Below are 27,354 nucleotides of genomic sequence, written 5' to 3'. Positions count from 1 at the left end.
CAAAAAGTCACCTCAGTTTTCAGTATTATTTTTAATTCTCTATTTTAGATCTACTTTCCTCCATATTACCTGATCTTTTCCCTTGAAATTTCACCTCTTTCACCTCTGCTGTATCTCAAGTTTTTCCTCCAAGTCTCTTCATGACCCCTAAATCACTAAGTTAACTTTTCCATTCAAAATATTGTTTCTCTCCCCTTTAAATTACCTCAGCTCTTATTTCCAAAATTTTCATGGTCTCCCCTATAGATTCTCTTTGCAATTCTCTGTACAATGTGACCTCTGCACACACCTCACCATTTCCCTCCAGAACACCAGCTCTGTCCCTGCCCTTTTACCTCAGGTCTTCCCTCCCATATGTAACCTCTGTCCCTGTGAAATAGCCTTAGGTTTTCCCTCTAGAAATCTTCATTGTGGCCTCCTGTAGATGACCTCAGATTTTCCATGTCAAGTCTGTTCCCTGTAGATTTTGTCACATTTTCCCTCCGAAATGTTCACGTTCTCCCCTCTGGATGTTTTCCCTCCAAAATGTCACCTCCGCCCCCCCCAAATCACTTCAGGGCTTCCCTCCAAAACACCTTTTCCCCCAACATTTTACCTCATCTCTTCCCTGCCATGTCACATCTCTCTCTCTCCCACACAAGCTCAGGTTTTCTGTCCAATATCTTAATTCTATCCCTTAGAGATTACCTCAGTTTCCCTCCATAGTGTCTTATTTACCTCAGCTTTTGCCTCTGCAGTGTCACCTATGTCCTGTCTTGTTTGCTGCATACTTCCCCTCCAAACCCTTCATCTTCTTCCCTATGGATTACCTCACATTTGCCCTCTATGTGATGTCAGCTCTGCTCCCTCGCCCAAATCACTATAGCTTTTTCCTCCTGTATCTTCATTTTATCCTCTATAGACCACCTCAGATTTTCCCCTCCTAAACGTCACTACTGTGTCCTCTTAGTTACCTCAGTTTTTTCCTCCAGAGTTTTCTTTTTTCCTCAGATTTTCCCCTCCTAAACATCACTACTGTGTCCTCTTAGTTACCTCAGTTTTTTCCTCCAGAGTTTTCTTTTTTCCTCAGATTTTCCCCTCCTAAACATCACTACTGTGTCCTCTTAGTTACCTCAGGTTTTTCCTCCAGAGTTTTCTTTTTTCCCTCTGTAGATCTGCTCAACTTTCTCCTCCAAAGCGTCACTTCTAGGAGAGCACCTCAGATTTTAATGACAAGAAAGTTCCCCACGAGGCTTCTCCAGCTCTCCCCTGACAAAGCTCACCTGCTTCCTCTAACGTGCCTCAGCTCTTTCCCTTCACGAATCCTGCCAAAGCCCTCTGAGGTGCCCGCCCGGATCTCTAACAGCCCGAGCTCTGCCCAAGGACCCCTTCGAGAGCAATCCTCCAAGCCCACCCAATTCACCGGGGCTTCAGGCTTGGCTTCAGTCTGCCCCCGGAGCCGGGCACCGCCCTCCGGCCGTTCCAATTCCCAGCTCTGTGCCCCGTGCATCCTGCACCTCTGGTGCTGTCCCCTCTTTGTAATCTCTTGTCTCAGCAAGATCCTGACCCCAACAGGATCGCCTTCCCACCTGCCCTTCCCAGCTAGATCCTCATGGAGTCCTTACGCTTTGCTCCAGTCAGCCATTTCTCTTACCTGACAAATCAAATCCAGAGAGCAGGACACAAACTCAGAGCAACTGCCCTTCAATTTCAGCAAACAAGGCTTATCACCATGGTCTATTTTTGTGCTAAATTACAGGGCAGACCACCCTTTCTTCAGCATCACTGAGTCTTCCTGGAGGCCCCCAAAATATTCCAAGCTAGTAAGTGAAGATAGGACTCTACAAAGAGGTCCCAAGCCCATTCCTGAAGAGTGTTCCTCTCTGCAGCACCACATTTCCCCAGGCAGCAAGCCATCTGTTTTTAAAAAGCAGGTACCACACCACCCAGGTTAAATTAAGCCTGAAGCATCACCTGAAGCTGATCAGAGGGTTGGAGCATCTGCCCTATGGGGACAGGCTGAGGGAGTTGGGGCTGTTCAGCCTGAAGAGGAGAAGACTCTCATGAGACCTTAGAGGAGCCTTCCAGTATGTAAAGAGGGCTAGAAGAAAGCTGGGGAGATACTTTTTACAAGGTCTTGTAGTGATAGGATGAGAGAGAATGGATTGAAGCTTGAGAAGGGCAGATTGAGACTGGAGATTAGGAAGAATTTGTTGACAGTGGCCTCGTTTTTCAAAAGAAACAGTTGATAAAGAGGGAATAAGGGAGAACAGGGTCTAGAGAACAGGTCTTGTGAGCAGCTGCTGAGGGAAGGGGTCAAGAAGGGGCCAAGCTCTTTTCAGTGGTGCCCTGTGATAGGACAAGGGGCAGGGTACACAAACTGGAACCCAGGAAGTTCCACCTCAACATGAGGAAAGACTTTGGTGTGAGGGCGCTGGAGACCTGGAGCAGGCTGCCCAGACAGGCTGTGGAGTCTCTTCTTCTGGAGACTTTCCTGTGTGACCTGCCCTAGGTGATCCTTCTCTGGCAGGGGGATGGGACTGGATGATCTCTGGAGGTCCCATCCAACCCCCCACTATTCTGTGATTCAAGGATCATGTCACCAAAAAACTGGTAGCAGATTCACACCACAACTGTGAGCTGGGCAGTTTGTCACCTGCCACAAGATGAGGGAATCTGGGTGAGGATTAATTTGTTCTGTGATTTTATCCTGCCTCTCCTCCAGTATTCTGAATTATGTCTTTAAAGAGCAGTGTAACAGAAACAGACAGAATGTTATGTTGAAGGAACAAGGTTTATGTTAAAGTTTACACCAGATGCATCTCAGTAACCTGGACACAAACTTGCAATAAATAGCTCCATTTGGAAAGCAGCACTCTTTACTGGCAAGCACTCCTGCAAACTGCACTAATACTGATATCCATGCTGCTGCACGCATTTTTTGTAGTCTTTGTGCATGTTGTAGTCTTCTGTACATGCTCCTGTAGCCCTTCTTCTTGCCCTTTCAAAAGATGAATCCCTCTCTCTGAAGAAAGGGCAGTGTGGGATTTAAACAGGGGTTAAAAGAGTAGGGATATGTATTCAGAGGCTAAGTTTCACGAAAACACATTTTCACAGAGAACACCTTTCACTGAAAGGCACCAAGGGCTGGATATTTGGATTGAACATCCTTGATTCCAGGGTCACAGCATTTTACAGGAGTAAGTGTCACATTATGCAAATTACTACCTCAAGCCTGATTCATCTTTCCACATTGTTTTGTAATATGATCTCATCTCTCTCATCTCTCCACGTGGTTTTGTGGTATGATCTCACTAAACTGTAGATAATTATTTCCCAGATGGCATACAACTTTGTATTCAAGAACAAAACAGCAGCTTGAGTACAGAAGTCCCTCAGGATACCTGAAACCCGCAATGGAAATGCATGGCAGTATTTCCCCATTCCACTGATGACTTTGTCACCTCATTCACTTCTCTGTGTGGGATACATCAGGTGCTTTGCAAGCTTGCTGGGCTGCTGCATCCCTTAACTCGGGTGATGCCACAATCCCACAACAGTGCTTATTCTCCCACTGCTTTGTTGAGAGGAATATCAAATAGAGGCACTTAGAGCAACCATTTCAGGTAAGCATCAGCAGCTCTAGTTTGAAATTCAGTCATGGTGAATACAAGCGTTGTGTTGCATGGGGAGTCCGGGAGGTTCACTCAAAGAGAGAGATGTAATCTGGTTGTTGGTCCTCTTGGCCACAAGGGTAAAGCAACATCTCCTTCCCCAAAGAAGTGATGGGTTCCTCCTGTTGATAGAGGGCACGATTAAACACCACCTTTCAAACAGACCCTACCTATCACAACATTACAGGGTGGACAGCAGTCTTTCTGCTTCTGTTATGGTGTGGACTTGTTCATCCACACTGCCCTGGGAAGGACCCACATGGCTGACCCCTGGACAAGGGTGGATTCTGGAATGAGCACATGCCCTCTGCTCAGGCAGTTTCCTGTTCCAACAATGGAATTCCCTTATGGCACAGTCTCTGCTTCCCATCTTGCCCTCCATCCTAGCAGCAGCTGCAGGAGTGAAAGAACCTGCCTTCTTCCATGGCCACCTGATGGGTGGTGAGCAGAACTTTCCAGAGCACTTCAGCAGAGAGGGTTCACCCCACAGGTGGTCTGAAGGATTTTTTGCAGGCTATGGGCATGGCTCTCTCTTTGAGATAAGCACAGCCAGATTTTAAATCTCCTAGCTCTGGTATAAACAACCAGATAGCTCCTGCTTTCAACAATTTCAGCCTCAGCTGTGGAGCCCCTGGAGAACCAAATCCAGGTAGAGCTCCATATAGCAAATGAACACAGATATTTTATTCATGTCCAGTTTTGTTCAGCCATGTGTCAGACTCAGCACTTTTTAAAAGACACATAGATTTTAAATCAGCATTGAGAGGGGCCTGCAGCACAGCTGGAGAGGGACTTTTTACAAAGACAGTAGCAACAGGGCAAGGGGCAATGGCTTCAAACCGGAAGAAACTGGATTGAAATTGGACATTAGGAAGAAATTCTTCCCCATGAGGGTGGTGAGGCACTAGAACAGGTTGCCCAGAGAAATTGTGGAGGCTCCAAGCCTGAAAGTGTTCAAAGCCAGGTTGGAAGGGGCCTTGAGCAACCTAGTCTAGTAGCAGGTCTAGATGATCTTTAAGGTCCCTTCCAAACCAAACCATTCCACAATTCTATGACAAAATGATTGTCCTGTCCCTGGGCTGATCTAACGGTAAAGGAATGAACAATCCATCTGGCCCTCCTGGGAGTTCATGTAACTGGAGTTGGTGCCAGTGAACACTGCTGTTACCATTGCAAGGACCTGCCAACCTTCTTCCTTCCCTTCTATTTTTTATCTTTGTTCAGTATCATAACTTGCCTGCTTTGTTAAAGATAAAGGCACCTTGCTCTCTTTCATGCTGAGGTGGAGGCAAGCAGGATTTTCTGCTTACCCAATTTTGCAGGAACTGCACAACCATGGAGAGACTAATTTAAAAAACCACAAAAAGGTCTACATGAGTATGCTGTCATCTCTCACCTTATCAGCATTTCTACTAAAGAGTGTGCAAGGTACTCTGCACACTTGAGGGGGCGGGTGAGTGAAGCCTAAGATATCTGAGATGTGTCAGGTTGCCTGAGACGTACCCATTAGGCTGGTATACCCTCCTGGAGCAGCATACAGGATGTCCAACAGCATCAAAAATGGGTCTGAGTACCCACTTTAAAACAACCAAAGCAATTATGTCTTATTTTGAAGTGCCCTGAGGCAATTAAGCAGTTAATGATTGCATTGCTAGATGTTTACCTTGTGGTAGTCTACAAGGTCGGCCAGAGTTGAATGTTGCAGCTGGTCCACTCCAAGAAAGCTGTAGGACTCGCTGGAGGCATCAATGAGGAAGTGTTTACACCCTTCCACAGACCGATAAGAGAGCACATAGCCTTTGATCTTCTCACTGACCCGGACCAGAAAAGTCCCTGGCACTCTTTTACTCAGAAGCTCCTCTGCTTTCTTAGAGGTTAGGATTCCTGTTCAAAACCAAAACACAAAGGGGAGAAAAGCATTTGTGTATGACTGGAAGGAACTGTTCTCACAAGAAATCTGCTTTACTGCTTTTGTTGCTGCAGTCTCAGATTGAAGGGGTGTCTGGAGCAAGGCAGATGGGCGGGATCATGGTGACAGAAAGGTGATGGATGATGAGCACATATGGAGGGAGAATGAGCTGGAGCCAAGATGAGTGGGATAAGATGTGGTCAAATCTCTCTCACCCTGGTCCAAACAATTACCAGGGTGACCATGCATCCAGTACAGGGAGGCAGGGGTGGCACAGAGGCACAGGCTGTGCTCCTGTTCTAACGTTTTAGCTTGCCCTTTGTCACAATGCTGAAGGAATTTATATATTTGCAATGGAAAAGTTTGCCATGTTTGAAAAGCTCCTGGGGCCAGCCTGTGGCAGCAGCTGTGGTGGTAGAATGAACTGGACCAGGGAAGAAAATACTCACCATGGAACCAAGGTGCTATTGTGTCTGTGGTTTTCTGGTAGCCAGCTCGCAGAGGGAACTGCTCCTCTTTGAACCACTTGATGATACTTTCTTCAGTGGAACTGGAAATGGTCCTCTGGATTCCCTCTTTCCTTTTAGAAAAGATTGGTTTATGCACCAAGTTCAAACAACAGCTTTTGAGTCTTTGACAGGACTTGCCTCTTGTTCAGGATGTTAAGACCAGCCTTAAACAGAAGCTGTCAGAAATAGTATGTGGTTTTCAGTGGACACCTGGCACAGAGGATGTAGGTAATCTTGGCTTAGGAGACTCTACTGAATAAACCCCTTGCCATCCAGGGGTGAACAAATAAGCTTCAGCACAACCTAGGCTGGCATATAGCCTAGGTTCTGTATTTCTCCCTGCAGGGTGTGTCCTCCCTTCCCACCTCAACCAAACCATGTGAGAGCAGCAGCATTTCCCTTCTCCCCACCACAGTGCACAAGGGTTTCCTTACCTAATCGCTCTCCCGTTTGCGGTTGCAGGAGGTAGAAGTTTAGGTTTGGGGGGCAGAGGCGGATACTGGAGTGGTCGCCGATCTCCTGCTGTGGCACCCTTGGAAATATCTGCCTGCTTCCCTTTGTGGATGCCCTGCAGTGAAAGCCTCTTGTAGTCATCCCTGGCTTGTCGTGCAAGGGAGCGTCTCTTCTCATCTGCTGCCCTGGATTTCTGCACTGGAACAGAAAAGGAGTCCTACAGGAGCGAACAAGCAGGCTAGCTGTAAGCTTGCTGCCCTTTGGCTGTCTCCCTGATGACAAAGTGGAAGAACAACCCTTTTCACAAGGTGCAAGATGCACTTAATTGTGAGACCATTTGTGACACATTTCCCATCACTGTTGGGCACCTGCTGTTTAACAGGGCCCAGGTTTTATTCCTTCAAGAGATTAAAATCTGCCTTCTTTCTGGGCACCAGGTCCCTTTGCACTTATGGACTACTTGGTTTTGTTCCAGATGGTGACTCCTGCTTCAGCCATGGATTTCTCTAGTGCCCTTTGTGTGAGCTGGCATGGTGGGAGGGTGTATGGAATAAAAGCTGTTGAAATTATCCCAAATGAGTCCTGTGATGGATTTGAAAGTGCTGATCATTTTTTGAGAGTGAGAGGGAGTCTTGCTGAAACCGTTACCGTTTAAAATTAGCTATTCTGGCTACTACTCACATAGTTCTATTTGTTGCTTGGTTTAATCTAGTATATATAAGAAAAATATTTCCATTTCCCTTCCCAGCTCTAGTCTCAATGCTTTGTGGATCCAGAAATATTTCTGATGATGCAGTGCTTTATTTCTTGGTAGTACTCTCCATTCAGTGTTCAGTTCCAGTGTGATGGGATGATTGAGATGACCCCATAGAGCCCTAGGATTTCTCAACCCCCTTAGGAAAAGGTCATCCTAAGATCTTACAGGATTCCTGCCATTCAGGCTCATTCTCATCTGATTTCTGCAATGTGCTCTGTCTCTCCAAGCTAGGGTGGCTCTGTGGTATTGCCTCCTGGGTGGCTGTGGTCTCTTCTGAATTTCTCCTGTGTGCTTCCTTCATCTATGGAAGAAACAGTATGTTCATCTTTGTCCCAGGCTACTTGTAACCCTGATTTTTAGCCAGTCTTGAAATACTGAGAACTCCATTTGTTGTTGTGAATCTCTGCAATTTCAACAACAGAGACCCTCTGTCTTTACTGCAGCTGACACCAGAAGAAGCAAGGGAAAACAGTCTACCAGAAATCATCAGGAACATCTCTCTGTGCTGCTCCCCACTCTGACAGCCTGGCCTGCCTTGTGTCATCTCCAAATCATCACATCTTATGTGAGGAGTATGACAATGCTGGATAAAACCAGTCCAAGTGGTAAGAACATTCTTAGGTCAGATGAGGCTCTGAGGCCTAAGACTTTAGGATAAAATCTGGGCCCTACTCAAGGTGCTAGGATTATCCTATGTTACCACTTACCTGTTGGAGGCCACACTTCCTCATGTGGCAGTCTGCCAGCATCTGGTGAACATCTCTGGTTTCCCTCTGGGAGGAAGAAAAGAGGAAAAAAGTGGTGGGAAATAAATGTAGTATTAGGATCATTGCTCTTTTTTTGGAGCAATAGGTGTTCAATGCAGAAGCAGTGATGTTACACTAATGTTAAAAAGTTTCCCCAGCCTTTTCTGACAAATAAATCATATTAGAATCATAGAACCATAGAATTGGCTTGGTTAGAAAAAACCTTTAAGATCATTGAGCCCAACCATTCTCTGACTCTACCAAGTCTGGTACTAAACCATATCTCTCAGCACCACATCTCTGCCTCTTTGAAATACCTCCAGGGGTGGGGAGCCCTTTCTAGTGTTTGAGACCCTTTTCAGTGAAGAATTGTCTTCTAAGATCCAACCTAAACCTGTCCCGGTACAATCTGAGGCCATTTCTTCTTCTTCCTAGTGAGAAGAGCTCAACCTTCACCTCACTGCAACCTCCTTTCAGGGAGTTGTAAAGGCCTGTTAGGCCTATATTAGGCCTAATGTGACACAGGGAGAGAATTCAGGAGTGCCAGGACTGTCATAAGCATGCCTTGGTTTGCTAAGCGATGTTCCCAAGTGCTCCCAGGAAGCAGTCCCTTCCCTCCCTCCCTCTGAAGCAGGCCCCTGCAGAACCTGCCACCCATAGCTTTACCTGCCTGTGCTTGTTTGCTGCTGTGGCAGAGGTGCTACAAACCCCTTCTTGTCAAACTGCATGTCTCATGTTTGCTCTTCCCTGCAAACCAGTCTAGCTACCCTGCCAGCAGCCACTAGTTGAGACCAGCCTTTGAAGGTGAAGTTAGACTTGTCTTTGAGCAAACACCCACCCAGCTCCCCAGTGGACCCAGAATGCCCTCCTGGCACAGTGAGGAATGTGCTAACTGTTCTACATTGCTCACCAAGGGCACACTTTGTTTTATCTCCATCACTTACCTGGCTAATATTTAATATGAACACAGCTTTCCAGTTTCCCTCTCCTTGACAGGAAACTAGGAACTTCAAAAGTGTGTGCATCAGACTGTTTGCTTAGCTCAGCCCCCTGCCCTGCAGCAGGCAAGCTCAATGCCTGAACCATTCCGGTTCAATGGGAACTAGATCTGAGAATCTACTTCAGCTTTCACTAAAGGGAGGTGAGACCAAGCCCCTCTCCAGGCCTAGAAAACGCAAGAGGAGTCTTTGGTGTGGGTCCTTCCTTCTAATAGCAAAAGCCCCAGAAACCTGGGGGAAATTAGTATTAATATAATGACAGAAAATGAAAGTGAAGTATACAACCCCCATCTATCTCCATGCACAAGATTTTGAAAGGGGGGTTGATATCTTTTGGGTGGAGGTGGCATTTTGGGGTTGCAGGTGTGGGGGAAGTTACCTTTTTTTTTTCCCCTTCTTGTTGGCTGTGACTAATAGCTTCCTTTGGGAAAAAAAAAATAAACAATGTCCTATGCAGTTGCTCAACTTTAGCAAACAGTGCTAAGAAAAACACTGTGTGACTCAGAGGCTTCTAATAAAGAAGACAGCCACTCCAAATTCCCCTCAGTATTTTGGTAGTAGTGGGAGAGGCACGTTGCCAAACCCCAGCTTTCAGTTATTGAGTTATTTTATGCTGCAATATGGAGTGGCTGTGTAATAAGAGAATAGGCACTTGCACATGTTAGCAGCAAAAGGCTGCTTGAAAGCTGCTGAATGAGACTGGACTTCTCCCATTAAATTGCTCTGGTCCTTCTGTTCAGCTTAGGTTGCATGGGTTGCATTTAACTCATCTTTTCTCTGCAAATAGCTTTTTGTAGCCAGTTCTAAAGTAGAAATGTATTAACTGCTGGGGAAAATTATTTTCCTCTTGAACCACCACAGCACTTCTGCATTTGGAGCTGTCCTGTTCTTCTCAAGGCCATAAGGTGTTTCTTAGCTATTTTAGAAGAAAAGAAAAACAAAACAAAACAAGCCCAAACCAAACCAACAAACCTCAAACAAAAAGAAAATAAAAAAAAAAAAAAAACCCACACCAAACCATAATATATGCATGTCAGAGGATGCTGGAAAAAATATCTTCACCTACTCTTTTCTACAAGTAAATGACTTGCTTGAGGGCTGTGACCTTGGATGTACAGATCCTACAATAGCCTCCCCAGTTTTGCCCCAAAAGCCATCCAAACCAGCCACAAAACAGGAGGGTAAGTACTGTGACCCTTGCTTTACCCATGGAGAGTAGAAGCAAAGGAATCCAGAGTAAGTAATCCACCAGTACAGAGCAGATCTATCCCAGCTGAGACCAGCACTGGGACCTCCCCCACGCTAAGGAAAGATGTAACAGCATGGCTTCCTCTCTGGCTACAGGAGAAAAGCCTTAACAGTTCACTACCTTTTTTTCTTCTTCAAATTTCTACTTCCAGCAATCAGGATTTTCTGCACTTCCTACATCCTAAAGTACATTTCCAAGAAAAGAAGGAAAACTACCTTTGCAGGCTCCTGGCTTTTCCCTGGTAGAGCAGCAGCAGTTTTTCTCCCACTTTCCTTCTTTTCCTCCACTGCACATCCTTTCTTCCCATGAAGATCTGTCTCACCCAGGGCTCCTGGTTGTGGATGCAGAGACCATGTTACAGAAGAGTCAGTCTCTCTGGAATGCAAGCAAGAGAGGACTTAGGAACCCAAGGGATTCACTTTCTGCTCTCTGTGCATCTTGTGAGGAAGCGGCACACGAGCAGAGCAGTGATGGGATCAAGTGATGTGCACAAAGGCAGCTATCATATCTCCAAACCAGTTAGGTAGAATGGTTAAATTAATGACTTGTGGTGAGTAGCAGCCTCCTGCTGTATAAGGGCACCTGTTGGTGAGTCAGTGCAACTCAAACACCTCACCTGCTGCCCTAACAGAGTTAGCATTTCCTGTGGGCTGCAGAGGGTACTGTGCAGGAGCCACAGCGTGGGAGACTCCGTGAGCTGGGGCAAGCTTCAGGCTGGAGCTGGTCTCTGCCAGCATTGACAGGCTGGGCTAATGGGCTGAGGTCAAGTGTATGAGATTCAACAAGGCTGAGTGATGGGTCACTTAGGTCACAACAATCCCATGAATGTTCCAGGTGATGGAGCATGTCCAGAAAGATGTGGGCAAAGAAGCTGGTGAAGAGTCTGGAGAAAAGGTCTGGTGAGGAGTGGCCGAGGGACTTGGGGTTGTTTAGAGTGGAGAAAAGGATACTGTGGGGAGACATCATTGCTCTCTGCACCTCCCTGAAGGGAGGTTGCAGTGAGGCAGGTGGTCTCTTCTCCCTAGGGACAAGTGATAGGACAAGAGGAAATGGCCTCAAGTTGCACCAGGGGAGGTTTAGGTTGAACACTAAAAGAAACTCCTTGACTAAAAGGGTTCTCAAATATCAGGACAGGCTGCCCAGTGAGGTGGTTGAATCCCCACTCCTAGAGGTGTTTGAAAGAGGCAGACATGTAGTCCTAAGAGTCATGGTGCAGCACCAGGCTTGGTAGAGCTAGATACTGGTTGGTCTCGATGATCTCGAAGGCCTTTTCCAACCCAAAGGATTCTATGACTGTGTGTGCTCACAGAAAGCCAGCCTTTGCCTGTACCTTTCGCCTAGAAGTCCAGTGCAACACTGGTAACCAAAGCCCCTACAGAGAAGACTCCAGCCTCTAGGTCCCTAGAAATGCCTTCTCCACCATGCTTGCCCATGCGGTCCCCCCGATGAAGGGTGCTTACCTGCTGCCTTTGCCTTGCTCCCTTGCTAACCGCTTTGCCCTCTGTGCTTGGATCTCTTCGCAGATGGCCGCGTACGATTTATCTGCAGGATGCTCACCCATCACCCACACCCAGACGTCGTTGTCGGCGCCGAGCTTCCATGTCACCCTCTTCCCGTTGGCTGAAAAGGAAGCAGCTCTTTGGGAAAGGCTGCTTGCTTGGCAGCTCCGTACCCCACCACTGTGCCCTCCTGGCAACTAACAACAGCAGAGCCTCTCCCAAAGGTGCCACATGTGGGGACAGTTTGGCTGGGATACCATGCACACCTCCCAGTTTGTTTCACAGTGCTGAAGCCAGCTCAGGTAAGAAGGCATTTCTGCATCTGAGGGCAAGGGAGAAAACTCACCACTATTTCCTTTCTTGCTTGAATTCCTTGCTACTGCCCTCCCCAAACTATGTGAGGGTGAACTATCTGCAAACAGCATGTGAGGGAGAGATGGGAGAACAGTGCTACCTTCCTGGCATGCTGCATAGTCCTGGCAAGGGAGCTGCAGGTTTAAAGGCACTACAGGAACCCTCCCGCAGATCCGGCGCCCCAGGACAGATGTTCAAGCCCATGTTTATTTTACAGACAGATTCAGAGGCCTCATTTAGTGGGAAACTTAATGAGATGCATCTCCTGGGGGCAAGTAAGCCCTGTCTTCCCAGCTAGGGCAGTTGAGCAATTTGCTCAAGACAGCATGTCTGGGCCAGGGAGTAAGCCATTGTGTGCCTGGCCAAAAATACCCTGTCATAGCTGGGGTAGCTTTGGAAATACAACTTGATATGCCCCTGGGAGAAGAAATGACTCTAAGGACACATTGCTTCTTATTTCTAGGGAGCAGCTGACATAGCCAGATCTTTGCCAGGGGGAGAAAAGCAGCCACCAGGCAGACACTCACCTTTCCTCTGTAGCGGTTTCTTTGCTGAAGCCTTGTCCGCAGCAGCTTCTCTTTCCTCCCATCGTCTGATCTGTTCCTGCCTCATCTTAAAGAAGAGGATCTGCTTCTGCTCCTCGCTGAGTTCTGCCAGCAGGTCAGGATCGATGTACATGTCTGATAATATCTGTTTCAGCATGGCTGCAGGTTTCAGTTACACACGTTTGTGGTGATGATCTCCAAGGATCAGATCCTCTTCCTGGCTCCAACAAGAAAGAGTCCCTCCCCTGCCTGAGCCTGGAGCAGGAATGCAGGCGTGCCAGAGTAATTATACTTCTGTTCTTTTTTTTAGCTCAGACTTCCTGTATAGACCAAAAAAGTAAATAAGTAGCTTAAAACCTGCTGTTAAGATTCCTTGAAACAAGAGGTGAGCTCAGCACCCACTCAGCCCCTGCCCACTCTGCAGGGAGCCCTGGAGTGGGGAGGTTGTGTTGATACTCTGATAAACCCAGTTGATAGGATATCAAAAGAGAGCCAGTGCTGCCTGTTACAGTCATCAGAGGTGTGGCTTGGCTGGGCCCAAGCAAACATTCCTGCTGGGCAGGGAATCAATGAACCCATGACTAGACGGTTCCTCCTCCTTCCAAAGAGGAAAACTTTGATGATCAAAAGCCCAGCCTGCCTCCTTTCACCAAAGAAAGGTGGGGAGGACTTTCAGCTCTGCTTTTGAGGTGGCAGTGGGAATTCTGGTGTATTCCCATCCAGCAAAGGCAGCCCCATGGCAAGTCAAGGGAGTGCAAGTAGTGCAGCTGGAATGACAACTTGGATGGTCAGCAGATAAGGAACTGAAGACAGATCCTGGTCTGACACATCTTTCTGATGCACCTTGCCCACGTGGTGAGCCTGTCATGGGACATCCCTGTCCGACAGGATGAAGAGGATGGGGAGAAGGAGCACCCCTGTTCCTGCCCAGGATGCTGACTCGTGTGTGGTGCATGCCAGCAAGGTACAAACACCCACACAGCGACGCAGCTTTGTGCCTGTGGGTTTACATTTATAGTGTGGGGTTCACTTTAAACCTGGGAGCTCTCCTGGAGCTTGGAAAAATGCCAAATGAGAAAATAGAAATTTGGACCTTGAAACCAACTCTTTTTCTTATCTTTCTGTATAAACTCAGGGACATCAAGAGATTGGTTGGCAGCACTTTTGATGACACAAGCAGGCTAACAGCCGTGCATGAATTTCAACAGCGGAAGAGAGTGGCTGGCTGGCTAGAGGTGGCAGGGGCTTTCTGGGCATAGTCGTGAGAAATGTTGCCATCAGGCTGGGGGGAAGGAGCTTTCTGGGCATAGTCTTGAGAAATGTTGCCACCAGGCTGTGGGGAGGAGCTAGTGGGATTATTTGTATGCTGCTTCTGCACAAATCCTGTCCGGCTAGGACATAGCAGAGCAGGTAGGAGGAAGGGGCTGGTGCGATAGCAATGTGAAGGCACGAAAGACACAGATATGGCAGAAGGATCTGTGCCAGGCTGATGTGGGAGTATATATTAAATCATTCAGTCAAATCAATTAACCATCTTACAGGACAGGGGCTGAATCCCTAGAGATCCAGTTGTTGGAAGAAAAGGGCTGGGGGCACCTTCAGCTTCAGAGCATGACTGCTTGGCTTCTGCCAGACAAAATAAAATGATCTTTAAAAAATCAAAGCAGCAAGTGGAGGACAAGATAGTGTGCACAATACTGGAACTTTTCAAGGAGCACACACAGAGCATGTTTAATTAATTGGAATGGAGCAGCACGAGAGCACTCTTCATAAAGTCAGACTGGCAAGATAATATTTGCTGCATTGGTCCCTTTTCCCCCATCTCAACCCTGCACCCGCATTAGGGAGGCATCCCCCCACTTCTGAACATGGCTTGCCCTAAAACTGCTGGAGATAAAGATGTCCAGAAGCTCAGTGCAGTGAATTCCCCATGCACACTCAGCAGTTAGAGCTTGAAAGGAGCTCGGAACAACAGGAGGAACTGTAAGGAGGGAAACAAAGAGCTACTCAAGGACCTCAAAGTATGGTCAGAGTTCCAGCATGGCATTAGCTGCACCAGAAGCCACGAACAGGAGTTTTGGAACATGGAGTAACCACGAGTTGGGGGTGAGCCCTCTTATTTCTGTTTTGTTTCTCTGGTTACTTTATATTTTCCCTGTTAAAAATGTTAACTTATTTCCAGAAGTATGCAGATGCTGTTCCAAATCTGCATTGTCTTTTTTTTTTCCTTTTAACCAAATGCCTTTCTTGATTAAAAAAAATGAAAGAGGCTCTTTTTTCTTTTTCCTTTTCTTTTTTTGTTTGGGTGGTGGTCTCATCTGGGAAAAGTTTTGTGAGTATTCCTTGACAGCAGAATCATTCCAGCTCAGCAGCAAAAAGGGGCTTGGTCTGTCCTTAAGCCGTAGAGGAGGGTGGTACCTGTAGAGGACAGAGCGTTTTGTGGAGAGGGTGTTGGTGAGCAGTCCCTCAGCACTTGGAGTACCTGATCTGTCTGTTAAACTGCAGAACTGAGGGACACTGCTGGAGGATTGCTGTCTAAGTTTCACTGCCTCGTGCTCCAAAAGCGCTTTGCGAAGCAGAAGATCTGCAAACAGATCAGGGTGTGAGAAGAGCACCTCTAACCATCCATGCAACCCATCCATGCAAAACTTGTGGTTTTAGTGATAAGTTCAACACAGGACATTATGAAGGATACAAATTTGGGGGTAAACTGATGTCTTCAGAAGGTACTTGATGTTGCTTTGATCATTTGGGATATGAGATTCTCCTTATCTGAGCCCAAGGTGGGTTTTATTTGGAGAAATCAATAGGGCTCAATTCTTTATGGATCTGAAACATCAGCTGAAGTGGATGGTAGCTCTGGGCACGGTCTGAGCTTGATGGTGTAGCAGAGGTGCCTTCCACAAGCTGTCAGAAATGAATCATGATGCCTAAAATTGCAGGGACTTTTAACAAAAGAGACTTGTGGCCTGTGGTTAGGTGAAACCCTTTTATGCCCTTCAGGTGAGAAAGTATCATTTGTGGTTTGTGTGGGCCAAATGCCAAGTAGCTTTGTTAAACAGAGGCTACTCTATATCCTGCCTGGGGGGAGATAGAAAGGCCAGGGTGGCTAGGCTCTGTTTTCTGGCTCTGTATCAGCAGGAAGACATTTTACTCAGAAACTCTTCAGGACAATTGCAGTTCACTAGCCAGGGGGGTGCTTGGAAAAGACGACAGCCAACTCCATCCTGTAAGGATGTCCTTGCTACAGCTGAGCAGAGGTTGTGTGCAGTTCTGGCTGGCAGGAACCAGCTGGGAGTGCTGAATATGAGCTTGAGAGCTGCACCCTGCCTCTTCATACATCAATGAGCAGCTTGAATCCACCTCTGCATCATGTCAGCCTTCCTCCTCACCCTCTGGCTGCACAGAAGGTATTGGACATGTCCCAGTGTGGTTTGTGCCAATGAATTAAAATTTGCAGTAAGCAAAGCTGGGGTGGTTAAGAGGTGTTTCCTTCCCCATGTCTCCCACTACTTTGTGGAAGCTAAAGCAAAGCAGAATTACCAAACCCACCTCAAATCAGTGCAGCCAAAGGCAATCACTTCCCAAACTGTGCTTGCAGTGCATAAGCCTTCATGGGTTAACTGTCACTGTCAGAAAACATCTGTGCTGGCAGCTGCATCAGCAAAGTTATGACCAAAATATCCATCTGGATTTTGGTTTTTTATGGTCTTTGTTGGTTGGTGTTTTCTGTTTTGTTTGGGTTTTTTTTTTAATGCTCATCCTGTTCTAAATAGAGGAGTGATTCACTCCTCTTTTTTTTTCCTGTTTATTTTTGCTTCAGCCTACCTTTCTTTGTTTGTTTGTTTTGTTTCATATGGAAGGAAAACTCCTGGTTCAGTCATAACAGAAAGGAAATGTGACTGCGTTAAGTCTGGCTCTCACAAACAGACCTGTTTGTAGCTTATTTAGCATAAACAGATTCTGTATAAGGCTGACATATAACCCCTGAAAGAACAAGCCCAACAAAGTCACCGTAACATGAACTACCTTGGAATTACCTATAGCTGAAGTGACTTGCCCTATAGGTCCCTGAGTGTTTTGGTTACCTTATAGCAGGCACAAGTGGATGGGGATGGCAATAAGGACACAGAATTTGACACAGCGGCAGTTACTCAAACATGGTTTAAGGTCACATAGCTCTACTTTCAATGACCTAGACATCATCTTCCCCTACCAAAATTCACTAGGGAATTATATATTAAAAGGTCAGCATGGTGAAAAGGGAGAGGGATCAGCTACCCAACCAGGCCCAGCCATGATAAATTACAGAAAGTGCTGGGTTGGAATGGCCTCTCAAAGGCCATCTTGTCCAGTCCCCCTGCAACGAGCAGGGACATCTCCAACTTTATCAGGTTGCTCAGAGCCCCATCAAGTTTGACCTTGAACATTTCCAGGGATGGGACCTCAACTATATCCCTGGGCAATCTGTTCCAGTATTTCACCACCCTCACTGTGAAGAGCTTCCTCCTGATGTCCAACCTAAGTCCACCCTCTTCTAGTTTAAAACCATTGCTCCTTGTCCTAAAACCATTGCCCTTTGTTGGGCAAGACACATTTTTTTCTAACCTTGAGACCTAATTTAGTCTGTTTGCAGGTTTTGAACAGCTTTGAGTGACAAGCTTTGGGATATTTCTTGAAACACAAGCTGCAGTGTTGGTATCTGCTGATTGCATTTGACAGCTTTACCAGGGAAAAGACTATTCTTGCAAGAGGGAAGTCATTACAAGTGGCACTAGGCACATGAAGTTGCCATTTATGTTTTCCATGTAGTTATTCATTCTTCTAAGCCCATAGTTGTTCTGTAACTGATGCACTAGAAGCCACAGGGCAAATGAGAAGTGTTGGGCCAGGAGCATCTCTGAGCCTCTCAGTTCTGGCAGGCATAAGGGCTGTGCAGGTGGGACCTGAAGGTAGAATGACAGAATCATTTTGGTTAGAAAAGAGCTTTAAGATCATCAAGTCCAACCATTCCCTAACTCTACCAAGGCTGGTGCTAAACCATGGCCCTCAACACTCTCCTTGCTCCAACCTCCTTCCAGTAGAGACACTCTTCTCTAGGCTGAACACTCCCAGGTCCCTCAGCTTCTCATCAGACCTGTTCTCCAGACCCTTCACCAGCTTTGCTGCTCTTCTCTGAACACACTCCAGCATCTCAATGTTCCTCTTCTCCAGCCCCATCCCAGAGCTCTGAGGCCAGCCTGTTGTCACCCCAGGTTCCTGCCCACTAGCTGCAGCCAACCCTTGACCGGAGGACCCCAGGGAGACAGGAATAGGCACAGCTACAGCTGGCTGTTCGCACAACGGGACTCTCGCCCCAGCTCTGGTCCAAAGCATGCCTGGGACGCCAGTGACCGTTCTGGTCCGGGTGCGAAGACGCGGGAGCAGCATCAGGAGCAGCCTCGGCAGAAGCCGAGCATGGCAAGGAAACAGCTCCAGCACAGACCCCGAGCCCGGCAGGGCCTTCGGTGGCTTAGAGACCCGAGACCCGGGACGCTGCTTCCCGCCGATCCTGCCTTCCCGTCCGCGGGAGAGCGTTTGCAGCCTCGGGGCCGCAGAGCACATGCGGTGGCTCCCCCTGGCGGCCACACGGCGGCATTGCACCCCTCCTTTTCTTCCTGGTACCGGTGATACCCTTGTGGCACGACCCACCGGGCCCCCAGCTGTGCCGCATCCCTCCCGCCCTGACCCCACCGCGCCACCGCTCGCCCTGCCGGCCTGCTTGCTATCTGCCTACCTGTCAAAAGGCTCCACCTGCCCGTCCCTTGCCAGTGATTGGCTGGGTCCTGCAAGGGTGGAAGTGCCAAGGCTCCTGGGAGAGCCGACCGGCACTGACGGGATGGGGATGGCCCCGGTGACGGAGCTGCCCCTGCGGCTCCAAAACCCCCTTACACTTGCTAAAGGGTCTGACGCAGGGGCAGAAGCAGGAGCAGAGATGACGGCAGGCCCCATTCCTGGCTTCTCACGGGTTGTAGCTAGTGTTCGGCCAGCGGCAGATGTCCCTGGCACGGACACCCCAGCGCTGGCAACACCTCCCCTCACGTGATCCGGGGTGGACTTCGCCTGACCCGGAGCGGCACTGCCACGGGAGCCGGCAGGTCCTGAGGTTGGAGCAGCTGTCCAGCAAGAGAATAAACAAGAGCCACACAGCCCTTGGCCATGGGGGTGGAAAATGTAATCAGGAAGGAGCTGAGCAGCCTCCACGGCATGCCCTTCTACGAGTCTTTCATTGAGGGGTGGCCACAGGTGGAGACGTTCCAAGCCCGGCCAGATGACCTGCTCATCTCCACCTACCCCAAATCAGGTGAGTGGCCCTGAATAAGGGTGCAGGGGATATAGGGTGATGCCAGGTTTTGCAAACACTGTCCCTGTGCTGCAGGCACAACATGGGCAAGTGAGATCCTGGACATGATCTACCAGGACGGTGATGAGAAGAAGTGCCAACGTGATGCTATCTACAATCGGGTGCCCTTCCTGGAAATGAAAGTCCCTGGGGGGCCAAGTGGTGAGTCCCAGCCCAGCTGCCCCCTTGGGTTGGTTGAGGAGGGGCCTGAGCAGGGGTGGGGGTCAGGGTACTGAGCCTCACATCAGTCCCAGAACAGGCATCCTGTCCTACAGGTGTGGAGCAGCTGGAGAAAACCCCATCCCCACGGCTGGTGAAGACCCATCTCCCTGTTCGGCTCCTCCCATCCTCCTTCTGGGAAAACAACTGCAAGGTAACACAGCAGAGGCCTGCAACCTCTCTCCCTCTCCAGGTGGCAGGGAGGGGGCACCACTCTGCACACCCCCAACCACACCATTGGCTGTCCCTAGGTCATCTATGTGGCTCGCAACCCCAAGGATGTTGTCATCTCCTACTACTACTTCTACCAGATGGCCAAGATACACCCTGACCCTGGCACACTGAGTGAGTTCCTGGAGAATTTCATGGCTGGCAAAGGTGAGGGCTGAACCCCAGGGTGCCTACCTCAGAACACTGGTGGGGAGGGTCTCCTCCTCCACCGCGTGTTTTGGCTAACCCCTTGACCACATCTGACAGTTGCCTATGGGTCCTGGTATGAGCATGTGCGTGACTGGTGGGAGAAGAAGCGGGAGAAGCCAATCCTCTACCTCTTCTATGAGGACATGAAGAAGGTGAGAGTGGAATGGAGGGGAAGGTGTCACAGTTCCCCCCTCTCCCCAGCCTTTCTCACAGCCTCCCCTGATAGAGTTCTATGATGCCGTAACTGAGTGGGTAGATGCAGGGAGAACAGTGGATGTAGTCTACCTTGACCTTAGCAAGGCTTTGGACACTGTTTCCCATACCATCCTTGTGAGCAAGCTCAGGAAGTGTGGGATAGAAGAACAGTGAGGTAGATTAGGAACTGGTTACACAATAGAGTGCAAAGAGTGGTGATCAAGAGTGCCAAGTCCAGCTGGAGAGCTGTAAGTAATGGAGTCCCCCAGGGATCAGTGCTGGGTCTGTTCCTGTTCAACACCTTTATCAACGACATTTTCAGCAAGTTTGATGATGATACCAAACTGGGAGGCTTGGCTGATACATCTGAAGGCTGTGTGGCCATTCAGTGAGACCTGGACAGACTGGAGAGCTGGGCAGAGAGAATAGAATAGAATAGAATAGAATAGAATAGAATAGAATAGAATAGAATAGAATAGAATAGAATAGACCAGGTTGGAAGAGACCTTCACGATCATCGTGTCCAACCTATCATCCAACACCACCTAATCAACTAAACCATGCAACCAAGCACCCCATCAAGTCTCCTCCTGAACACCACCAATGATGGTGACTCCACCACCTCCTCAGGCAGCCCATTCCAATGGGCAATCACTCTCTCTGTGTAGAACTTCCTCCTAACCTCCAGCCTAAACCTCCCGTGGCACAGCTTGAGACTGTGTCCTCTTGTTCTGGTGCTGGTTGCCTGGGAGAACAGACCAACCTCTGCCTGTCTACAACCTCCCTTAAGGTAGTTGTAGACAGCAATAAGGTCACCCCTGAGTTTCCTTTTCTCCAGGCTAAGCAACCCCAGCTCCCTCAGTCTCTCCTCATAGGGCTTGTGTTCCAAACCCCTCACCAACTTCGTTGCCCTTCTCTGGACTCGTTCCAGCAAGTCAACATCCTTCCTAAACTGAGGGGCCCAGAACTGGACACAGGACTTGAGGTGTGGCCTAACCAGTGCAGTGTACAAGGGCAGAATGACCTCCCTGCTCCTGCTGGCCACACTGTTCCTGATGCAGGCCAGGATGCCATTGGCCCTCTTGGCTGCCTGGGCACACTGGCAGAACCTAATGAGGAACCTAATGAGGTTCAACAAGGATAAGTGCAGAGTCCTGCACCTGGGAGGGAATAATAAACTGCACCAGTGCAGGTTAGGAGGTGATCTGCTGGAGAGCAGCCCCGTGGAGAAGGACCTGGGAGTCCTGGTGGACAACAAGCTATCCATGGGACAGCAAAGTGCCCTTGTGGCCAAGAGGGCAAATGGTATCCTGGGGTGTATTAAAAGGAGTGTGTCCAGCAGATGGAGGGAAGTTCTCCTCCCAGCTCTATTCTGCCCTAGTGAGGCCACACCTGGAATATTGCATTCAGTTCTGGGCTCCCCAGTTCAAGAGGGACAGGGATCTACTTGCGTGAGTCCAATGAAAGGCTACGAGGGTGATTAAGGGACTGGAGCATGTGCCTTAGGAAAGGCAGAGACCTGGGGCTTTTTAGTCTGGAGAGGAGAAGACTGAGAGGGAATCTAATATATATAAATATATGAGGGCTGGGTGTGAGGGAGGAAGGGACAGCCTCTTCTCACTTGTGCCCTGAGATAGGACAAAGGGCAATGGTTGTAAACTACATCACAGGAAGTTCCACCTCAGCATGAGGAAGAACTTTACTGTAAGGGTCACAGAGCACTGGAACAGGCTCCCCAGAGGGGTTGTGGAGTCTCCTTCTCTGGAAACTTTCAAGAGCCATCTGGAAGCATTCCTGTGTGACCTACACTAGATTCTATGGTCCTGCTCTGGCAGGGGGGTTGGACTCGAAGACCTCCAGAGGTCTCTTCCAACCCCTAACATCCTCTGATCCTGTGATCCCATAGGACCCGCAGCGGGAGGTGGAGAAGATCCTGCAGTTTCTGGGCAAGGTGGTGTCGAAGGAGACAATGGAGAAGATCCTCCACCACACCTCCTTCCAGCAGATGAAGAAGAACCCTGCAGCAAACTACGAGACCATGCCCGCTGCCTTGATGGACCACAGCCTCTCCCCCTTCCTCCGGAAAGGTGGGGTTCAGTCAGTGGTGGAGGGCTTGGGAGGGCTCTCCCTGGGCTCTTTGACAGTCCCCATCTGTGGCAAACATTTAGGGAGCATCAGGATTTGTCCCTCTTGCTTTCTCACCCCCAGGGATCTCTGGGGACTGGAAGAACTACTTCACCGTGGCCCAGAACGAGTGCTTCGACAAGCACTACCAGGAGCAAATGGCAGGCTCTGACCTCTGCTTCCAGATGGAGGTGTGAGGAGCTCATACCCCTTCCTGGGAGATCTTCGCTTCTCATTCACCCAGCAGCAAGGGTGGGTCTGGACAGAGTGTCCTCACAGTGATTTTGTTTTTCCCCATGCAATAAACTCAATAACTGCCAGGCAAACCAGTGTCTTTGAGGTGTCCAAATCCTGGGCAGCAGCCAGAGGCACTCCTGTGCTGAGCAGGCAGTGGATCTTTAGCCAGTGGTGGTTGGGCATTGCCAGCGCAAGCATCCTCCCAAAACCCACTGCTGACCCCTGACACCTTGCACTGCCCCAGGCCCGCCCTACCAAGGCTTCTGGAGGGAGCAAAGGTCAGAAAAGAATGGAAAAAACCCAAGGGGATGGCAAACCAACTGCTGCAGCACAGCTCCTGCCTGCAGGTTGTGGCAGGTTTCTTGACAAAGCGGGTGGTGGCCAGGCTTGCCCCAGGCTCCCTGGCCCAGGTGGGGCTCCCCAGCTCATGCTTTGCAGAACAAAGGTGAAGGACAACACCTCTCTGGCAACACTGCTGTCCTTGACTGGTGGGGAACTCTGTAACCTCTGATCCAGCTGCACTGAGCCTTTGCTCTGGACTGCCTGGATTCCCAACCCACTGAGGGGCAATGGTGTGCTTTGGACCCCCAAATTCCTCAGTTACATCCCATTTCCATCCTGTTCTTGAGTTTCCAAGACTGCAGCCTTTTGGCAGGGAGGTTGTCTTATCCCCAAAGAGATGCAGCTTGGATTTGACTCCTCAAAACCAGGAGCTCTCCCATGGGAATAAGTCCTTCCCACACCTTTATTTCAATGCTGATGGTGATCTCCAGACTTCCCCTGCTCCTGAGGAAGGGTTTGCACACACATCCAGTTTTGCTGGTGGATGGACAGGCAGGGAGAGCATGTCCTTGACTGCAAAACACCCCAGTATCTAACATGCCATGTCCCCCATCACTGAGACCTTGGTCCTGGGGCCAAGTCAAGGAGGTTTAGGTTGGAGATTAGGAAAAAAGTCTTTGCTGCAAGAGTGGTCAGGCATTGGAACAGGCTGCCCAGGGAGGTGGTGGAGTCCCCTGGAGGTGTTAAAAAAAACATGTGGACACAGCACCTGGGGACATGTTCTAATGGCCATGTTGATGTTAGGTTGACGGTCATGCTCAAAGATGCTAGAAGTCTTTTCCAGCCAAAATAACTATAATTCTGTAACATAGCTCTCCCAGGCTGGCTGCCACCTCTCCTGCCCTCCTGGCTCCTGTTCATCTGTTGGGGTGGGTGGGGAGGAGCATTATCACCAGTGGCGCCTTCAAACCATTATCCCTGAAAAGTCACCAGCTGCACCCATGCTTTGCAACCCTGCAACGAAAGCCTGACCCCCACATCCCACTAGCAAGCCTCACGCTGCTGCAAGGAGCTGGGGACATGTGTAGGGGTGACACTCAGTGGGGACAGGGTGATGTTCCTCCCCACCCGGGAATGTGGATTGGGATATCCCCCGTGTTCAGGGCGGGAGGAGGAAGCTGCGATTTCCTCCCTATTCCATCTGTGTGCTTTCCGGGGGGGGTGCTGAACACCGCCCAGCTCATGACAGGTGCCTGGGAACTGTCCCAGCATGTCCTGCGTCCCCATCCCCGCTCGTCTCTTCCCTCTGCAGCCCCGGGACCGGCCGGCTCCTGGTCCCTTCCCTAGCGATGCCCCTCCCCGGTACCCTGCACTCCCAGGGGCTTCCCCCAGCCGGTGCCTCCATCTTTTCCGCGGGGAGGGAACACAACAAATCCCGCCCCGGTCCCGGGGTCAGGCTGGAAGCGCTCTTTGATACCGGCCACGGCTCCGGACCGAGCAGCAGGTAACGGTCCGAGCCCGGCCCCGGGCTGCCCCCGACCCGTCTGCGGAGGGGCTGTAGGGCGGGGAGTGGAGGGTGGGGTGAGTTGTGGAGGGCTCGGAGGGGCTCGGGTTCCCCGCAGGCCAGAGAAGCGTGCGAGTCCCAGATCCCTGCACCCATCGCCTTCAAACCCTCAGGTAGCCTCCCCACAAAGCAGGGCTGCCCCGTGCCAGCAGGGCGAGAAAAGCCGGGAGGCAGGCTGGGTCAGACAGCCTGAAGCCCAGCCTGCAAAGCCCGCCCGGGTTTCTGCCCCTCAGGAACTGGCTGACAGCTTGGTATGGGCAGCTGCCCACTGACAGTGCTGACCTGAGGACCCTTCGGGTCTGGCTGTGACCATTCCTGTTCCCTGCACCACCAGGAAGCCTCCAAAATCCCAGTGAGAGGCAGGAGCCATCTCCTGGGATGCCAGCAGGAACGAGATGGCTGGGCTCAACAAGGATTTAGGGGAACCCAGGGGACAATGAGGTGGCCTCATGGTCGTAGAACAGAGCTTTAGTTGGAAAAGCCCTTTCAGATCATCCAGTCTAACCATTCTCTAACTCTACCAAGGTTGGTACTGAACCATGGCCCTCAGCACCACGTCTCTGCCTCTTTGAAACACCTCCAGGGTTGGAGGTTCAACCACCTCTCTGGGCAGCCTGTGCCAGTCTTTGAGAACCCTTTCAGTCAAGAAGTTCCTTCTAATACTCAACCTAAACCTCCCCTGGTGCAACTTGATACTCCCTGCTGCCAGCTACCACCACAGTGTGTCCCTCCCCATTCCCAGCAGGATGGCTGATCCGGACACCTACCTGCGGCAGCCCTGGCACACGGTGCATGGCATCCCCATGGTCAGCGCCTTTGCCCGTGACTGGGAGCGGATTGACACCTTCCAGAGCCGCCCTGAGGACATTGTGGTGGTCACCTTCCCCAAATCTGGTGAGTATCCCTGAGCACTGGAGAGGAGCCATGCTCAGGAAGGGAGGCAGCAGCCTGCTGCCTCTGGTCTGGCACCCAGGACATGGTGGAGGGTGCACCTTTGGTGCTCACGATGGAGCTGCAGTCTGGATGGTGTCAGCTGGACACCCAGCCTCTCATCAGGCACCACCTGGGTTAGCGAGATCGTGGACATGATCCTGAAAGGCGGCGACTGTGAAAAATGCAAGCAGGATGCCATCGTCAACCGGGTGCCCATGTTGGAGTTTGCTGCCCCTGGGAAGCTGCCAGCAGGTAGCAGGGTGGCAAGGGGTGGCAAGGGGCGGCAGGTGCTGGGTGGGGGGCAGGCGTGGTTTGGGGGAGGGGCATCCATCTGGCAGTGGGAGCACTCCTGGAGGAAATCTGCTTAAAGGCACAGAGCAGCTGAAGGCCATGGCATCTCCTCGCATCATCAAGACCCACATCCCAGCTTGCATCTTGCCCAAGTCCTTCTGGGAAAACCGCTGTAAGGTAACAGGCCTGAAGGGACCCAGCAGAGACAAGGCAGGGACTTGCCCCACCAGGACTTTATGTCACTCAGCTCTCCACAGATGATCTACGTGGGGCGCAATGCCAAGGATGTGGCTGTCTCCTTCTACCACTTTGACCTGATGAACCAACTTCACCCACACCCTGGGACGTGGGCTGAGTACCTGGAGGAGTTCATGGCTGGCAGAGGTGGGATAGGGCACCCCTGCATGGGGGGCCACACTTTAACCCTCCTCCAGCCCCTGCACTGACACTCTTGTCCACCTTCTCCATGCAGTGGCATATGGCTCCTGGTATGACCATGTCAAGGACTACTGGGAGCGGAGGAAGGATCATCCTATCCTTTACCTCTTCTATGAGGACTTGAAGGAGGTGAGGGAGCAAGGTGGAGGGTGGTGAGGGATTGGGGGATAGCAGGAGGGGTGAACAGCAGCTTATGTCCCACAGGACCTCCGCCGGGAGGTTGCCAAGGTGGCCCAGTTCCTGGGGCAGCACCTGCCAGAGGCAGTGCTGGATGCCATCACGCGGCACACCTCCTTCGAGGCCATGCGGGACAACCCCACCACCAACTACACCATGGTGCCCTCCCACATCATGGACCAGCGTGTCTCCCCCTTCATGCGCAAAGGTGAGTAGCTCTGGGGGGCTCCCAGAGCATCAACCGCCCTGCCCCCTGCTGAGCCCCATCTTGCTTGGCCCCAGGCACCACTGGAGACTGGAAGAACCACTTCACAGTGGCCCAGAGCGAGCGCTTCGACCAGGACTACGCACAGAAGATGTCAGGCACCGACCTGCGCTTCCGCACCCAGATCTGAGGAAGCTCTACAGGACACCCCCCCAAATCCAACCTGTGACAATGGCACTACCACCACTCTGGAGAGAAATAAAATGTTTTTGCTGATCCCCTGCCCTTGGATGCTTACTGCCCTGCACCTGCTCTGAGCCCAATCCCACCATCCCTTGGGGCTACTGGTCCCTCCTTGGCTTGGGGACAAGCTGGCACCACCCCACATCCCCTTGGCTGCTCGGCACAGAGATTGTCTCTGGCAGCTTGGGGGACTGCAGAAGATTTCTGCAAAGCTGTGTGCAGGGAAGGTGCCAGTTGGGGGTACGAGGAGGTGGCCTCCCTGTTCCCACGTGAGGTGACAGGGGCTGGGACCTGTGGGTGGGGAGCGGGGAGGTCAACGGGCACCGACTTCTCCCTGCACTTGCTCCTCCCTCCCGGCAGCTGCAGCGCTGGCAAACATCGCTGCTATCGCCCTGCCTCTTCTCCTCCCTTGAAGAACGGCCGCGGGGCCCCACAGCTGCCGCTTTTCTGCCTCTGACACTCTCCGGTGTGGTCACCCTCTGGAACACCCTCCTGGCACAGAGCAGCAGGGCGTTAGGTGAGCTGGGTGCTGCGGGGTGCTCGGCGGGTGCCTCACCCTCACCCCTCGGGGCTGCGGGGTCCAGGACGGTGGGGTTAGAATACTTCGGGGTTGCAGCCAGCACCCCTAAGCCTTCCCCTGGGCTGGGGATGTCTCTGATAAACCCAAGGACTTGGTTCCCCGCTCCCCTCGGTTGCTGAGGCAGGGGAAGAGGTGAGTGACCTAGGTGATGTGGGACCCTGCAGGCACCCCCAGCCCTCACTAAAGTGCAGGGTGCACTCCCACTCCCACAGAGGGCACCCCCATTCCCGACAGCAGGCACAGCGGCAGGGCTGTAGTGACCTGTGATCCCGCTGCTGGCAGTGGCACTGGTGCTCCTTGGACAGGAACAGTGCCAGGGCCGGCAGGGGCCATGAGAGGTTGAGGGGGCTCCCCCTGCACAGACCAGACCCCTGCAGGTGTCCTTGTCCACA

At 50.6% G+C, this 27,354-nt stretch overlaps 3 protein-coding genes across 4 annotated transcripts; 2 read left to right on the top strand and 1 right to left on the bottom strand.

Annotated features, from left to right (window-relative positions):
* Positions 1-2,772: 2,772 nt before the first annotated feature.
* Positions 2,773-13,126, bottom strand: SH2D4A (SH2 domain containing 4A). The gene is made up of 9 exons (XM_009898061.2): positions 12,655-13,126; positions 11,735-11,894; positions 10,490-10,649; positions 7,989-8,054; positions 7,447-7,582; positions 6,506-6,722; positions 6,012-6,142; positions 5,317-5,537; positions 2,773-3,775 (listed from the first exon to the last, which is right to left on the bottom strand). The coding sequence occupies exons 1-9, from the start codon at positions 12,827-12,829 to the stop codon at positions 3,683-3,685; spliced, it is 1,359 nt and encodes a 452-aa protein (XP_009896363.1). The 5' UTR covers positions 12,830-13,126; the 3' UTR covers positions 2,773-3,682.
* Positions 13,127-18,787: 5,661 nt separating this feature from the next.
* Positions 18,788-22,322, top strand: LOC104298021 (sulfotransferase 1 family member D1). Its single transcript, XM_009898050.2, has 7 exons — positions 18,788-19,015; positions 19,091-19,216; positions 19,330-19,427; positions 19,525-19,651; positions 19,751-19,845; positions 21,795-21,975; positions 22,097-22,322. Exons 1-7 carry the CDS (start codon positions 18,871-18,873, stop codon positions 22,207-22,209), a joined length of 885 nt encoding a protein of 294 aa, XP_009896352.1. The 5' UTR covers positions 18,788-18,870; the 3' UTR covers positions 22,210-22,322.
* A 1,543-nt stretch (positions 22,323-23,865) lies between these two features.
* LOC104298010 (sulfotransferase 1B1) lies at positions 23,866-26,434 on the top strand. 2 transcript variants are annotated; one of them, XM_009898039.2, is made up of 8 exons: positions 23,866-24,035; positions 24,841-24,989; positions 25,152-25,280; positions 25,399-25,496; positions 25,577-25,703; positions 25,792-25,886; positions 25,962-26,142; positions 26,217-26,434. In XM_009898039.2, the coding sequence occupies exons 1-8, from the start codon at positions 23,881-23,883 to the stop codon at positions 26,327-26,329; spliced, it is 1,047 nt and encodes a 348-aa protein (XP_009896341.2). In that variant the 5' UTR covers positions 23,866-23,880; the 3' UTR covers positions 26,330-26,434. The 2 variants fall into 2 exon arrangements, with proteins under 2 accessions (XP_009896341.2, XP_054020874.1); XM_054164899.1 differs by having other exon boundaries at positions 24,838-24,989.
* Positions 26,435-27,354: the final 920 nt, after the last annotated feature.

This window comes from Dryobates pubescens, chromosome 1 (genome assembly GCF_014839835.1).
Source record: "Dryobates pubescens isolate bDryPub1 chromosome 1, bDryPub1.pri, whole genome shotgun sequence".
Taxonomy (NCBI): Eukaryota; Metazoa; Chordata; class Aves; order Piciformes; family Picidae; genus Dryobates; species Dryobates pubescens.
The sequence above is the reverse complement of the archived record's forward strand: the minus strand, read 5'-3'. Positions and strand labels throughout refer to the sequence as shown.